The sequence below is a fragment of the Macaca fascicularis genome, chromosome 4 (assembly GCF_037993035.2).
Source record: "Macaca fascicularis isolate 582-1 chromosome 4, T2T-MFA8v1.1".
Lineage (NCBI taxonomy): Eukaryota > Metazoa > Chordata > Mammalia > Primates > Cercopithecidae > Macaca > Macaca fascicularis.
In genome coordinates this window covers 20,558,420-20,574,439 of record NC_088378.1, presented here as the reverse complement: position 1 = coordinate 20,574,439, position 16,020 = coordinate 20,558,420, and the positions used below count along the sequence as shown (strand labels likewise).

At 37.1% G+C, this 16,020-nt stretch overlaps 2 protein-coding genes across 3 annotated transcripts in view; one reads left to right on the top strand and one right to left on the bottom strand.

Moving 5' to 3' along the window:
• TRAPPC3L (trafficking protein particle complex subunit 3L) overlaps positions 1–16,020 on the top strand; it is a 72,310-nt gene that overhangs the window by 11,731 nt on the left and 44,559 nt on the right. The window lies entirely within an intron of this gene.
• On the bottom strand, positions 430–15,768 carry CALHM4 (calcium homeostasis modulator family member 4). Of its 2 annotated transcripts, XM_074036928.1 has the most exons (4): positions 15,710–15,768; positions 5,842–5,846; positions 5,330–5,391; positions 430–1,541 (listed from the first exon to the last, which is right to left on the bottom strand). In XM_074036928.1, exons 1-4 carry the CDS (start codon positions 15,766–15,768, stop codon positions 1,155–1,157), a joined length of 513 nt encoding a protein of 170 aa, XP_073893029.1. In that variant the 3' UTR covers positions 430–1,154. The 2 variants fall into 2 exon arrangements, with proteins under 2 accessions (XP_073893029.1, XP_005551704.3); XM_005551647.5 differs by lacking the exon at positions 15,710–15,768 and having other exon boundaries at positions 5,330–5,887.

Here is a 16,020-nt window from a genome sequence, read left to right as displayed (position 1 = left end):
TGGTCTCCTTGAAAGTGAATCTTGAAAACTGGATTGACTATTGGCAGTTGGTCCACTGTCCCGTAAGTATTGTTTTGACTAATGAAATAAATAGAAGCCCTCAGATAGCTTGTTTTTGCTAATCAGCAAGTTGCTTCAGTGAATGTAGCAAAAATCAGGCACGAGTCACTATATATCACAGAAATAATCGAGATAAATTAGAAAATTGTCCAGATACTGTAGGCTGCATTTAGTAAAGCCAGGCAGAGCAACGTCAGGCAGAAATTATTCTCTTTTGGAGTTACAGATAATGGATATACAAGTACAGGTTGCAGTTTTGGTTTCACAAATGGAATTTGAGGGCAAAGGTGCAATTTGGTAATGAAAAGGTACAAATGGTATCTCTGTAGTACAGCACAGTGGAGAAGCTTCTAGAAGAAACTTTATATGTAGTGGCCGTAAAAATGCTCCTAGTACGGAGGTGCTACAAATAACACGATACTAATAATGATACAATAATATATCATTGTCCCCAGGTTGTAGTAGGATAACTCAAGACCTTCCTGCATGGGCTTCTCCCTCACATGTTACCGGATTAGAAAGGGGTTTCTGTCCTGCTTCCCAAAAGGTCAGATATTTAGGTCTGAAGAAAGAGGCGGAGGCTACGAAAAGTTCTGGATATTATATAAAGGTAGAAACTGATAAAACCAGAAAATAGAGGCAGGAAAAACAGTGATAGAAGACATGGAATGCAAAAGAAAAAGAGAGAAAGTAACATTTATTGGCATCTATTTTGATGAAAGACACTGTGCTGAACACTTTGTATTCTCATGTTTAATTCTCATAATAACTCTAGGAGGTAGCTACAATGTGCAGATGACAAAATAGCACGCAGAAATATTAATTTTCACACAGCTACTAAGTAACACAACTAAGATGCAAATTTCCACGTGACTTCACATTCCACTCTAGGCATTACCAGACCATTGGCAAAATTTCAAAATGAGAGATTGGCACAATCATCTAATAAATTGATTTTAGAAATAATATTTGAGATGGACTTACATAAACAAATATCAGAAGAGAAAGAAAAAGATGAAGAGATTACTTTGAAACACCCTGATCATAAAAGCCAAGTATCTGCTAAGCAATCTGACTTGAGAAGGGTGCCGTAATCAAGGTTTTAATTCAATATCTCTTGATCTGTCTTCCTCATTATCCTCATCCACCCTATTTCCAAGGGAGCTATAGTGACCTCGCAAGTCATCACCCATGCATAAAAGAGTGGGTACTGAAATATCTTTCCAGTCCTGACAAGAAGGAATGCGGATGTGTTTGACATCTTCACTCCCGGGAATGAAGCCAAATAGCTGCTTTATGCGGTGCATGATGAGGAGCCGAGAGTGCTGCTCGGCTGCTTGTTCAAAGAGCTCTCTCTCATTCTGGAGGTGGCTGGTCCAGTAGCAATGTTGCAGAGAGGTGAAGGGAGAGCAGCACCTTGCCACACAGCAGGAGACTAAGACAGCAATGGTTGCCAAGGTGATCAAAATCCAACCCAGCATCTTCACATCATTATTAAAAAGAAAAACAGGAAGTATCAATACATCAAATATTCAAGCAACAGCCATGGGAGGAGGGATTCCTACAAACTAAAATATGGGCATAAAATTTGCTTTTCCCATCTTTAATATGTCAACAACGTTTTAATGATATGATTTGGAAATAGATCTCATGGAGGGCATAGGCCCAGCCATTTCAATTTGGTTTTTGAGTTACAAAGAAATTTGACCAGTTAACTTGGAATGGATTCTAAATACAGTCCTTGAAGTGACAGATGCTATAACCTACCAATTAACCTTACATATGATACATACCTTTCTTTGCTTTTAGTTCAACCTTACTTCTCAACTCTCAGGTACAGGCCTATGCATTCTTTGAGTGTTTAATAAATATTTGATAATGATGGTGACGAAAATGATACGATATATAATAATAGTAACCTTCTAAGGTGTCTTCAATGATGTACCAACAGGTGTTCATTGATATTTCTTCCTGAGTTGCTCTTTCCTCTTTTGCAGCTAAAAAGCAAGTCAGTGAACAGACTCATGTATCTAAATGTATTCTAAATAGCATAGTTGGCTGGGTATGGTGGCTCATACTTGTAATCTCAGCACTTTGGGAGTTCAGGCAGGTGGATCACTTGAGGCCAGGAGTTCGAGACCAGCCTGGCCAACATGGTGAAACCCTATCTCTACTAGAAATACAAAAATTAGTCGGGCATGGTGGCACATGCCTGTAATTCCAGGCACTCAGGAGGCTGAGGCACGAGAACTGCTTGAACCCAGAAGGCAGAGGTTGCAGTGAACCCAGATCATGCCATAAAAATGCTCTGGTGACAGAGAGAGACTCCATCTCAAAAAAAAAAAAAAAAAAAAAAAAAAAAAAAAAAAAAAGACAAAAAAAATAAATAGCATAGTCACTGTGCCATGTAGTACATTATTGTTTTCCTTTTCATTTCCCTTGTCCTCAAATAATCATTGCTGACCAGTTTCATTATGTGTCTTTGAAACATACTTTAAAAGGAAAATGAACTAGTTTTTGAGACTATTTAGAGTTGGCTTTTAAAGATTGACTCAAATGGCTGTTTTTTATCCTTAGAATCTTTTTTTTTCTTTTCATTTTACTGTTTTCAATATTTTGCACTTCTTATGTTAAGTGAGAGAGGTAAGTTCCACATATTTGGGGATGGTAGCAGTATGCAGTCACAGTCTGGGTATTGAAGGCCTCTTCTGCATCTTATGATTTATCAACAGGCCTGGAGTTTCCAGTGTGTGCACAGTGGGATAGTTGTACTCTATGGAGGTTAAAACCTACAAAGTGATATTTATTACCATTTAACTAAACAGAGGCCAGCATGGCGGAGGAAAAGCCATCCCAGATGCCCATTAATCTATAAACAATCATTTACTGAGCTCCAGGTTGACCTTCCCCCGTGTGTAATACATATGCTTGGTTATGGGGAATGCAGATGTGAATAATTAAAGATGCATTCATTTTCTCTGTGATTTTTAAGCCTGAAAAGGGAGACTAATGAGCAAGCCAAGAAATATGACACAATGGGATAGTTTTTGATATGAGTAATCAGAGCACCCGAGGAAGCACAATGGAATGAACTTACTTAAGGGAAAGGAGTATCAGGGAATACTTCCCAGAGGAGAGAGATAATGCAAAAGCCTAAATTATTAAAAAGAAGTTCACCAGATGCAAGAAGGTAAAGCGAGTTCTAAGAAGGTAAAGAAAAATAGCATGAATAGTTGGCAGAACCTCAAGACATTTGGACTCACGTGCTCGTAGGAGTCATGTAAAAGTGGTCAAGGGCAAGATGTTGAAGCCTTGTATGTTATGCCAAGAAATTGGGTTTGTTCTTAGGCTAGTAGAAAATCACTGAAGGGCTTCATATGCAGTAGGGAAGGGATCTCATCATTCAGTTTGGACTTAGAAAGATATTTTTGGCATATGTCTAGAAGGTAGATTGAAATGGGGTGAAGTTAATGTCAGGAAGATATTTTAGAATGGGGCATAGGCAAAGAAGATAATTGAATTTAAGGCGATTTTGTCTCACAAAAATCTAACTGAAAAAATAACATATTAATGAAATGTGATTGAAGGTTGAGACAGTCACAGAAGACGGCCTAGTGAAAAGGAAATAGCATGATCTTGGGATATCTTGATCCAGTTTATTAGCCCTGAATTATACAAGTTACATAAACTTTTTGAGCTTTGATTTACTTATCTGTAAAATGGGGTAGTAATATCCATCTCTCAATATTATCAGAACTAGAATTAAGATATGAAATATTTATACAGTATATGAAAAGTACATCAATAAATGTAAGTTTTGTTGTCACAAAACCAAACAACCTACTGGCAATGGTACTCAGAACTGTAAAAGTGTCTTTTCACAGAAATTTGTGTATGCATTTAATAACACATTTTATTTTGACTTTAAGAAAATCTTACCAATGCGTATTACAATTTAGCTTTTCTTAAGCAAGAAAATTATTTTAAGTTATACTTTATTGATTTTCTGAATTTTCACATATTTTTACATAGCTCCTCTGAGCATTAGGGCTAGTATTTTAAAAGTTAAGACAGAGCATATCTAATGGTATTTCTAACTTTTTAAAAACTGGGCCATATTGCAATAACTTGATATTCTGTGTCTTGATGGTAGCTTTTCCCGACTAAATAACTTTAGCATTTCTAAAATGTAGTAACTCTAAGATTACCAGTGAAAAAATATGCATGCCTTTGCAATAAGTAGTTTTAAAAAGCTATGCTTTTACTATATGACAGTGGTTTCAGAATGTGTTTTTTCCTCAAATCCCTTGGAGAAATTGATGACAGCCAATGTCACTCTTTCTACTGACAAAATGCACAATAGCACTTTAAAAATTTAACCTATAAATGTAGTAGGGTTCAGGCTTTCTTCCTACCCCACTCTACTTTCTGACATAAACCTATCCATAGACACCAAATTTAGAATCACAACTGGAATTATTTTTCATTATAATTAAGCTTCCTATAATTTTAGATGAGATAGTAATACATTAGAATGCATATTTAAAGGCCGGGCGCGGTGGCTCAAGCCTGTAATCCCAGCACTTTGGGAGGCCGAGACGGGCGGATCACAAGGTCAGGAGATCGAGACCATCCTGGCTAACACAGTGAAACCCCGTCTCTACTAAAAAAATACAAAAAACTAGCCGGGCGAGGTGGCGGGCGCCTGTAGTCCCAGCTACTCGGGAGGCTGAGGCAGGAGAATGGCGTAAACCCGGGAGGCGGAGCTTGCAGTGAGCTGAGATCCGGCCACTGCACTCTAGCCTGGGCGATAGAGCGAGACTCTGTCTCAAAAAAAAAAAAAAAAAGAATGCATATTTAAGAATATATATACAGAAGATGGGATTTACTAATATAGCAATAATATTCATTATAATATCTAAAATCTATTGTTCTTAATATAGATTCTAGAAATCATATCAAACACTTCCAATATATTGGTAAATGTATTCCTCACAACAACCCCATGTGGTAGGTGCCATTAATATCCCCATTTTACTCAAGGTTTTGCAGGTTAATAAGTGGCAAAGCAAGACTAAAACTCAGTTCTGCTGACTCCAAAGTCCAACATGCTAACTATGTATATTCGCTCAGTAGAACTCACTTTGATGAACAGTATCTAGTATTGTATTCTATAATCAGAGAATATGAGAAGCAGTAGGAATCTGCAATGTTTCCAGTGACTGTAGTTCTATGGGATAACATAGCAGGGGGAAAAAAATCTACTTACCTGTGACTGGTATCTGTGCAGAAGAGCTATTTCATCTCTTACTAGGATCACGTCAGAAGGAGCTGATGTGCAACATGGAAACCCAGCTAGGATCTCTTCTCGTTTGCTGGCACTGACATTATCAAATATTGGGTAATGGTCCACAGATGCAAATTCACTTGCTGCACATTCATAGTACGTGCCTGTCAGCAGGGTCACCGCCAGCCAGGTTAAAGGAGCAACAACTGCCCTCCCAGTGATGTTGAAGAACCTAAGGCAAGCCAGCTTGCACTCTAGGGGGCTGATTCTCCTGTATGGAGGGACACAGCCGCAGCAGTATTCACCGGTAATTGTCCACATTTGGCTTCTCAGAGCAAAGCCAGCAATCAGAAGGATCAAGGCAGGAATGACAAGAAAAGCAGAACCATAATAGAAATTTTTTCCAACCTGACAAGGACAGCTGAATGTGGAAGAGGAGAAGAGCTGTTGCCCACCAGCAGTCAAAGCTGCAATTAAAGAATTGATAAATATACCATTTCTCTGCAGAGAAGACACAATACTGTTGAGAGTTGGGCACATCGTGGGAAGCTCTTACACAAATCAGCTTGTGGCCCTTTCTGATCATTAGACTCCGCCAGCTATAACCATTTTATGGGATCTTACTGGTTTAACTGGTTGTGTCAAGTGATCCAACATCCTTACATGTTTAAAGGATTCTAGCATCTTTCCTTGTGTACTTTGAAAACGCTGAGCTCAGATTGATTACAGCTGAAAGAAATTGAGAGCAAGCTCCTTTAGGTATGAGTGAAGGGAGGAATTTCTTTTTTTTACTATAATTAAAAAGGAGGCTCGCTTAGAAAGCAGGCTGCCTCCATCTTTCTGTGTGCTGCTTTGTATGACACAAAATGCTGAGCACCAGCAAATAGAGCATTGAAAGCAAAACGAGACATTCTTAACCTTGTACTAGACCAGCATCTTGTCACCATAAAATTATAATAAAATTATTAATGGAAATTATTAAATACTAGAGCAATCCAAAATTTAGGGCTGGCTGGAATGTTCCTAAGGGTTCTGCTAGAAGAGCTCAAAAGATTTCCCGAAGGAAAGAACAAGGCTAGATGCCCCTAAAGCCAAATCACAACAAAATATTCTAACTTTGCATAAAAATTTTAAATCTGCTTGCATTCACAGAATATTGCTATGTGCTGCTTAAAAATTTAAGTTGCAGATTTGCTTATAGGTATCTTTTTGTTATATGAAAATATGATTTTTTTTTTTTTTGAGACAGAGTCTTGCTCTGTTGCCCAGGCTGGAGTGCAGTGGCCCGATTTCGGCTCACTGCAAGCTCCGCCTCCCAGGGTTCACACCATTCTCCTGCCTCAGCCTCCCGAGTAGCTGGGATTACAGGCGCCTGCCACCTCACCCAGCTAATTTTTTTGTATTTTTAGTAGAGACGGGGTTTCACCGTGTTAGCCAGGATGGTCTCGATCTCCTGACCTCGTGATCTGCCCACCTTGGCCTCCCAAAGGCTGGGATTACAGGTGTGAGACACCACACCTGGCCGATATTTGGTTTTTAATAAAGTTATATATCTGAAAACAAAAAGTAAGATGTAAGATGTTTTCTTTGTGTATTTAACCAGTAAATATTTATTATAGAATTTCAATATAAAGGGCACCGAAATAGGTTTGACTGGGTTTATACAAAGTGAATATGATATACATTTCTCTTCTCAAATAAACTTTTAACTGAACATGGTTAAACACATAATTAGTGAATGGAAAGGTAGTACTGAGAAATTCACCCAAAATGCAGTATAAACAAACAAAGAAATAAAATAATTATTTTTGAAAACAGTTAAGCAACTATACAATATGTCTAGTAGGAGTTCTGGAAGAAAAAAGGAAGGAATAGAAAGGCAATATTTGAAGAAGAAATAACTGAGAACTTTGCAGAATCAAAGAAAAGTTCTTACATCCGAAGAATGTTGGGTATTCTGAGCAATATACAGAAAAATAAATGCACAACTAAACACAGAGTAAAACTGCAGAATGTGAAAAATAGAGATTCTTTAAAACTATCAGAAAGAAAAAAACAGATAACCTACAAAAGAAGGGCAATGACTGACAGCAGACTTCTCATCAGTAACAGTAAAGACCAGAAGACATTATCTTCAGAGTGCTTAATACCAGCCAAACTATCATTCAAGACTGAGCAAAATAAGGACACATCAAGGCTAAGGGAATTTACCATCCACAGAACCTCATTAGGAGGGTTACTAAAGGATATATTACAGCAAAAAGAAAAATGAGCCCTGAGGAGAGACACAGGAGCAAAAAATAATGATGGGCACAAGTATAATCTTTTAAAAGTCCATTCACTTCAGAAATAACTAATTTTTATTTCAAAAGTAACAACTAAGGCAATATATTATTATAATAAGATGTCACTACATATCTACTAAAATGTCTAATATAAAAAGACTAGCCATACCAAATGTTGGCAAGGAGGCAGAGCAACTGAAATTCTCATATACTCATGGTGGGAATGTGAAATGGAGTAAACAATTTGGAAAATTGTCATTTTATTTAAAAGGTAGCCATACATCTGCCATATAACATAAGCACTTGTCTCCTAGTTACTTACACAAGAGAAATGAAAGCACATGTCCACATGAAAACTTGCACATGAATGTCCATAGCAACCCTATTTAGAATAGCCAAAAGCTGGAAACAACCCAAATATTCATCAACAAAGGAATGAATCAACAAAGTATTATACATTCATACAAAGGAATACTACTCAGCAAAAAAAAAAAAAAAAAAAAAAAAAGGATAAAACGATTGAAAGTAACGGCAAAAACCACAATTACATTTGTGCCAACCTAATATATATTAGTAACATGAATGAATTCAGAAATAATTTTCTGGATGAAATAATTCAGGAAAAGTACATAGTGTATGATTCTTTTAATGTAAAATTTTAGGAAATGTAAATTAATCTATATCGACAGAAAACAGACCAGTGCTTGCCTAGGAAGTCTGGAAGTAGGGATAAGAAGAGAGGGATTACAAAGGAATATGAGAAATATCCCTTTGTAATTCTGGGGTTGTATCAACTTGTGCCGCGGAATTTTAATTTAAGGAGGTGACTGAGTGACAACACAAAGAGGCCAATGCCATTTAAATAATTTATTGCCACATAAGATCATGGGGGCACATCAGGTTTGGTCAAGGGACAAGAGGTGGCAGGGAAAGCCTAGCTAGAGCCTCTATTGGGCACTGTGTGGAAAAGGCAAGGGAGGTCAGGGAAGACACTTAGGGTTGGCTCACTTAAACAATTCTGATTGGCCTTGGGGCACAGAGGCTATCCCTGTGACCTGGGATATTGCCTGTGACCTGGCCATAGTTTATTTAAGGGAGGGTAAATATTGGCTTGGTAAGTGAAAATTAGATAAGGAAGTGGTTCAGATTATGGGCTTTGATCACAGGGGTGATGTAAGCAACTTGGCCATTATTTGACCTTGTAATTAATGGATGCCGAATAGACAAATACAGAATCTGAGAAAACTCAACTAGAACAGGGATGATGGAAATGTTAATTACATTGATTTATTTGGTGGCTTCCGCGGTATAAGTGTAATCACTAAAAGAATAGAAATCCAACGCATAGATCATTCAAAAAGGAGGAAATACAAAGAGAATATTGACAAGAAAGGAGAGAGTAAACAATGGAAAGAGGCTGGTAAAGAGAAAACAGAAAATAATGGTAGAAATGGGACTAAATATATCCATAATCACAACAAAAAAATTTTTTCAACAGCTAACAATCACGGACACTAGTTACTGCTCTAAGAACTTTATGTTATTTAGTTCCTACAATAACCCTATGATGAGATACTAATATCCTCAATGTTTTTACAGATAAGAGGACTAAGGTGTGGAGAGATTACCCAGGAAAATTGACGTGGCCCTTCCGCCCATCACACACAGATGAGCAGAAGCGCCAGGATTGGGACTCAGGTGGTCTGACACATGCTTTTAACCACTATTCCAGAGCTAGATTAAACTTACCTACAAAGTCACTGGAAAATAGAGTCATGCTGCTTACAAGTGATACTCTCAAAACTGTACCACAATGCTTGAAAATGAAGGTACTGAAATATATATCAATGGGAGCAATAATATTAACAGAAGGCAAAACTTAACTAAAAAGTGTCAAAAGGAATAATTTTGGCAATTGTCAACTTGTGTGTCTGTGACTGCATAACTTTGAAATATATAAAGCAATAACTAATCAAATTATAAAGAAAAATTCTTACAATTATGGATATATATGTGTGTGTGTGTATATATATGATGGAGTTTCGCTCTTGTCGTCCAGGATGGAGTTCAATGGCACGATCTCGGCTCACTGCAACCTCTGCCTCCCAGGTTCAAGCGATTCTCCTGCTTCAGCCTCCCGAGTAGCTGGGATTACAGGCATGTGCCACCATGCCCGGCTAATTTTTTGTATTTTTAGTAGAAACCGAGTTTCACCATGTTAGCCAGGCTGGTCTCGAACTCCTGACCTCAGGTGATCTGCCCACCTTGGCCTCCCAAAGTGCTGGGATTACAGGCGTGAGTCACCATGTCTGGTTGGAGAGATATTTTTAATATGCTTTTATCAGAAATGAATCAATCAAGTAAATATCAGAAAATATATAAAATGTACAAAGAACAAACTTAGCAAGTTTTGTCTGAGATTTATATATATATATATAAATAATATGTAGTGTATTTACATTTCAAAACAGAAAAGAGGTCTTGAAATGTTCTCAACACATAGAAATGATAAATACTCAAGATGATGGATACCCTAAATGCCCTAACTTGATCATTGTATATTCTATCCATGTACCTCATAAATATCATGTATCAACACAAAAATTTTAAAAAGCAAAGCCTGAAGTGTATATAGCAACATGTTTAGTAAAGCTTAATAGTAAATACCACATCTTTCCTTAGGCTTATAATTTAATTTTTATTTTTTACATATATATACATTTTGAGACAGAGTCTCACTCTGTCACCCGGGATGAAGTGCAGTGGCACCATCTCAGCTCACTGCAACCTCCGCTTCCCAGGTTCAACTGATTCCCTTGCCTCAGCCTCTCAAGTAGCTAGGATTACAGGTGCCCTCCACCACGCCTGGCTAATTTTTTTTTTTTTGTATTTTTAGTAGAGATGGAGTTTCGCCATGTCGGCCAGGGTCTCAAACTCCTGACCTCAGATGATCCACCAACCTCGGTCTCCCAAAGCGTTGGGATTACAGACATGCACCACCATGTTCGGCCTCCTTATGTTTATAATTTTATATTTAAAAATCAACTTAATTAAAGTATAGATGGTCCCCACCTTACAATTGTGTGAAGGCAATATACATTCAGTAGAAACCCTACATCAAACATGCATACAACCATTCTGTTTTTTTATTGTCAGTTCTGTATTCAATAAATTACATGACATATTCAATACTTTATTATGAAATAGGCTTTCTGTTAGATGATTTTGCTCAACTGTAGGCTAATGTAAGTGTTCTGAGCATGTTAAGGAAGGCTAACTTAAGCTGTGTTGCTCGGTACGTGAGGTATATTAAATGCATTCTGAGTTCTGATTGGTTTATCGGGATATAACCCTATCACAAATTGAGGAGCATCTGTATATGGGGAGTAAGGAAATAGAGAAGGAAACTGTAGACCATTCTTTCAGGGAATTATGTAGGAAAGGATGGAGCATTGATTGATTAGATGTCATTATTGGATTGTAAAATTCTTGCTGTAAAGGAGTTTGTAGATGATAAATTCCCAAGTTTTACTATTGCTTACTGTTGAAAGAACTAATCACTTCATCTGCAGTGCCAATGTGTAACTTGTCAATGACTGTGAATGATTACATTCATGAGTAATCAATTTTCTCAGTTCTTTTGTGATGTTATAATACTTCAGACTAGTGAACACCAGAAATTTATTTCTTACAGGTCTGGAGGTTGGGAAGTACAAGATCAAGGTGCTGGCATTGTTTTCTGGCAAGGGCTCTTCTCTGCTTCCAAGATGGCACCTTGTTGCTATATCCTCACATAGCAGAAAAGCAACAAAAGTCTAAGCTATTTCCTTCCAGCCCTTTGATAAGGTACTAATTCATTCACGAGGGCAGAGCCTTCATGACCTAATCATTTCCCCAAAGGCCCCAACTCTTAAAACTGCCACAATGGGCATTAAGTTTAAACACGTAAGTTTTAGGGACATTCAGACCTTTGTCTTCTCTGATAGTTTGTGGGTGATCATACAACCCACAGATCAGTGGATGTCCTCCTTTATTAGCACCTTCCCAAGTGTCTACTCTGCTGCCCACGTATTCCCAAAGGACCAGCCTAGGAGCGTAGCACAATTCACCATTTCCTTGGGTTGGTTGACTGCAGTGCAGTTTGACTAGACTGAAGAATGCGTCTTTCTCCTAACCCCAGTTCCAAATTTAGTCCTAACAAGACTAAAGAACTCTTAGTAAAACACGAAAAACTTTGCTTATGCATTATCTTGAAATAATATCTTGAATAAATATCTTTCCTAGTTGGCTGCCAGGGCAGACATTATAGATCATGTACCTGCTTGAAACATCATCTCTCTGCTTTCTTCTATTTAAGGGAGGAGTACTTTTACATTAAAAAAGGAGTCTGTGGAACACAGGGCTCACTGGCATCCTAAGAGCTGCTGAAGAATAGTAGGCTTCATAGTCTGAAAACCAGTAAACCAGTGTCCCCTGTGATAGTGAGTACAGCTGTGGTCGTGCAGGTTGTGCTTTGTACAGTAGCACCTGGCAGGGTCTCTGCTCCTTCCTCAAGCTCTGTGTCTTGACTGGAAGGTCATGGGGCAAAGGGGAACCATGTCAGTCTGAAATACAAGCTGGCTTTTTCTAATACACCCAATGACATCCTGAATTCTCCCGATGGCCCTAACGTGACCATACCACAGCCATTAGAGTTTGGTGAAATTGATTCCAGTACTGCCATCACCTCGCAGCAAGCACACAGGCCCTTTCTATGTTATTCTCTGCAGTATCTAACTCAGAACTCAGGATTGCCCACAAATTGACCCAGCAACATGCTGTCACTGAACCTTAGTAAGCTTTGTGAGTCGTCTCTAAAATAGTTTGCTCTAACATAATTAGAGTGTGTGCAGTACCAAATATATCTGATTTGGAATCATCAAATTTAGTCCAGATCCCTTCTTGTTGCCAACATCCAGATAACCTTGAACACATTTCTCAACCTCTCTACTTTTAGATTCTTATCCTATAAAATGGCCACAATTACAGTAATATTTCATAGATTGTATTTGAATTAAAATGAGATAAAGAGAATGCAAACCATGTTGTAAACTGTAAATTTGATATACATATAAGTTGCTATTAATCGCTACTAAAAAACTCTCCACCCCTACCACACAACCAAGTGAAATTAATTTTCCTGAGATCATACTGTCATAGAACATATGCAGTCATGGAAATACCGTAGATATTGTAAAATTCCATTCAATTTATCCAACTACAAGAATAACCTATCGTAACTAGTCTTTATATAGTGCATTTAATGTGTTTTACGGCACACCTGTGTCTTTGATTCTCACAATTATTCTGTGAGGTGGGTGATATTGTTGCCATTTTGCAAATGTGGAAACTGAGCCATAGAGCAATAAAATGGCTTGCCCGAGGCCACACAGCCAATAAATGGTAGGGCTGCAACAGCCTGAGCCTTCCAAGTCCTCCTAGGTTCTTTCAACTACACCACACTTTTCTTCAAAGTATTCTTGAGTCTGTCCCTTTATAGCAAGAATTTGCCAGAACAAATAGGACGAATGGACTCAAACTATAAGTAGTAGAAAACTACTTTCATAAACTGAATTTTCCGCTTCTGTTTCTGGAAAGATTTTGATCTTCCTCTGCACCCTGCAGTTGTCAAGGTGAAAGGATTTTTTATTTGAACTTTAAGTATTTCTGCATAAATAAAGAGAGCCTTCAATAGCTAACGTCTCCAGAACTCTCAAAAGAAAGCTAAGGGCTTACTTCCTCTACCAGATCATTATACTTTATTATACTGTAGAGCACCCATTTTGAACAACAGTTTTGTAAGAAAATATTGCCCGTCCTATCACTCCTTAATGTTGTTGATTGCTGCTAATGAAAAGAAAAAAAGGTTACCAGATATATTTCAATACTGCAATCACACAAGATAGGGATCTATGGTTTTGGGGACAATATGATAACCATTGGTGTAATTAAGGGATCAGGTTTGAACTCAGGATTTATTACCTACAGATTGCTGATCTTGTCTCTCTAATTCTTACAACAATCAATCCAAGACTGAATAATGCTAATATTTAGATCTATCTTGGATTGCAAAGGTTTCTGTTTATGATTTTAAAACAATGTATTGGCATGAGAACAAAACACCACTCTTGAACTCCCTTGGGCTAAAGAATTTTTTGTGTCTCGGTGCTTCAGGTCTGACTTCACATTATCAGCTTTTATGGCTCTAGATTACAATTCATCCTTACAAATGAAGCAGTTATTTGATCCATGGCAAGTTACGTGGCTATAAGAAAATCCTGTTGTTATGCTCAGCAAAGAGCAAAAGCAGTAGAGTGCAGAAGTAGCACTCCTGTCTCAAAGCAAGGAAGAGCTTACAAAAACAAAACAAAAAGACCTGGACTGATATACCTTTAAGAAACAGACAAAAGAAGATAAATTGAAGATCACGTTCTTCATCTATCACGCACTATGTCTCGCCCTGCACACCGAAGACCAGAATACCATAAAATAGTAAGATCTTTCTACAAAGAGATTTTTTCTACTTCAGAGAAAATGTTTTCTTGAGTGATTTCTGATTTATTTTAAAAAGTGATGCTATGAGAATTTTTAGTGGAGGAAAGAGAGTGTTCAGCGAGGTGAATCATAAATGATACATCCAGGAATAATTATGATTATCTCCCACATAAAGAATAATCAATTCTTTATACAGACTTTAAGGTCTTCTTTTCTGACTAATTATATCCATACGAGTGTCAATTTTTTTTTGCCTCTGACAGAAGATATGAAAATATTAGCAATTTTTTGTATTTCATACTTCAGGAAATAGGAATTTATATATATATGTATGTGTATACAGGTATATATATGTGTGTATATATATAGTTGATTATGTGTAAAACTGGATAGAAATAGGTCATCAAAAAAGGATTGCCTTTAAAAATGTTTCCTATTATCCTTTCTATATATTCCAGGTTAAGAGTTATTTATAAACCTTACTTTTTTGCAGATTAGTTTTAAATAACATTCTTTAATACTCTCTTAGTTTTAGCCATTCAGAAGCTACAGATACAAAAACTTATTGTTAACTTTAAAATTCTGTTAATTATTTCAGGAGACTGATGGGCATTTGATATAATTAAGTAATTTCAGACTTGGTGTTTAGAATTGTAGTGACTAACTGGCACACTTCAGTTTGAAATGCCTGCGGATACCTCCTCTGGCCTTCTGGTATCTTGATTTATTTTCCTGTGGGACTCTCAAGTGCTAAAGATAAATGATACATACTTCCTATTATACCAAAATCACTTGATTTTATAACGCAGTTAAAATGTATTTTTATCCTGATACATTCATAACCTACTGAAATAGTTAATGATGTTCTCTCAGATATTCACATGATTATTTTTATTGTTTTAAAAACTATGAAGATAAACTTATGTTGACCTTTCCTAGCATCTGTGGTATGGATTTGAGACCCAGCTGAACAGGCAGTTCAAGGTACAGTCCTTGGCCATGAAGCAGAATAGAGAAAGCTGGCCTTTATGGGTACTGAACCAGAAACTCAGCTGGAAATAAAATAGGTTTCAATATATAATAGTGCCCACCCATCAGGGACAGAGAATAAATTCCATTATTTCAGTTTGGCCTTAATTATAAATGGACACAATTTTGGGACCATGGCATGTAGGTAGGGTATAATTTTTTTTTACTTTTTTTTTTCAGATTCTTTTGTTTTACTGGTAGTTACAACAATCTCATTCTCTCTCTCTCTCTCTCCCCTTCACCTTTGTTTATCTTTATGCTGTAGCATTAGTATATGGCAGCACTTTGTCTTCTGCTGTGGCTCTTATATGTTAGGCAGACTTTGCATTGATAATTTACCAGCATTTCTTGTGATTTATTATTAGGTTCTTGGAAGAATCCTAAGTCAAACCTAAATTGTCTTAAGCTTTAGTTTTCATTTATAATTTACTCTAAAAATGGGACATATTTTGGAGATCTATAAGGAAATATCACTTTCCCCTTTTTTCTCTAAGTAAAAAGAAAAGAAACTCACAAATTTGCTGCTACATTTGGGTTTATCCTGAAGGTCTCCTTGGCAGATCTGGGAGCCATTAGGGATTGTGCAGACTCCTGAGAAGTCTTATCCAATTCTTCCTTCCAACTGAAAACATGGCTGGCATATATTTTAGGAAAACAGAAATTTATGTTAGAAATTAGTATTTTTAAAAAACTGTCCTCCATGAAAATACATTGCAAGTTATCATGTAAGCAAATGCATAGAAGGATGTTCTCATGTTGAGAAATTCATTTTATTTAACAGCTCTCTCTCCCCCACCCCACATCAATGTATCCAAATGTTAATAT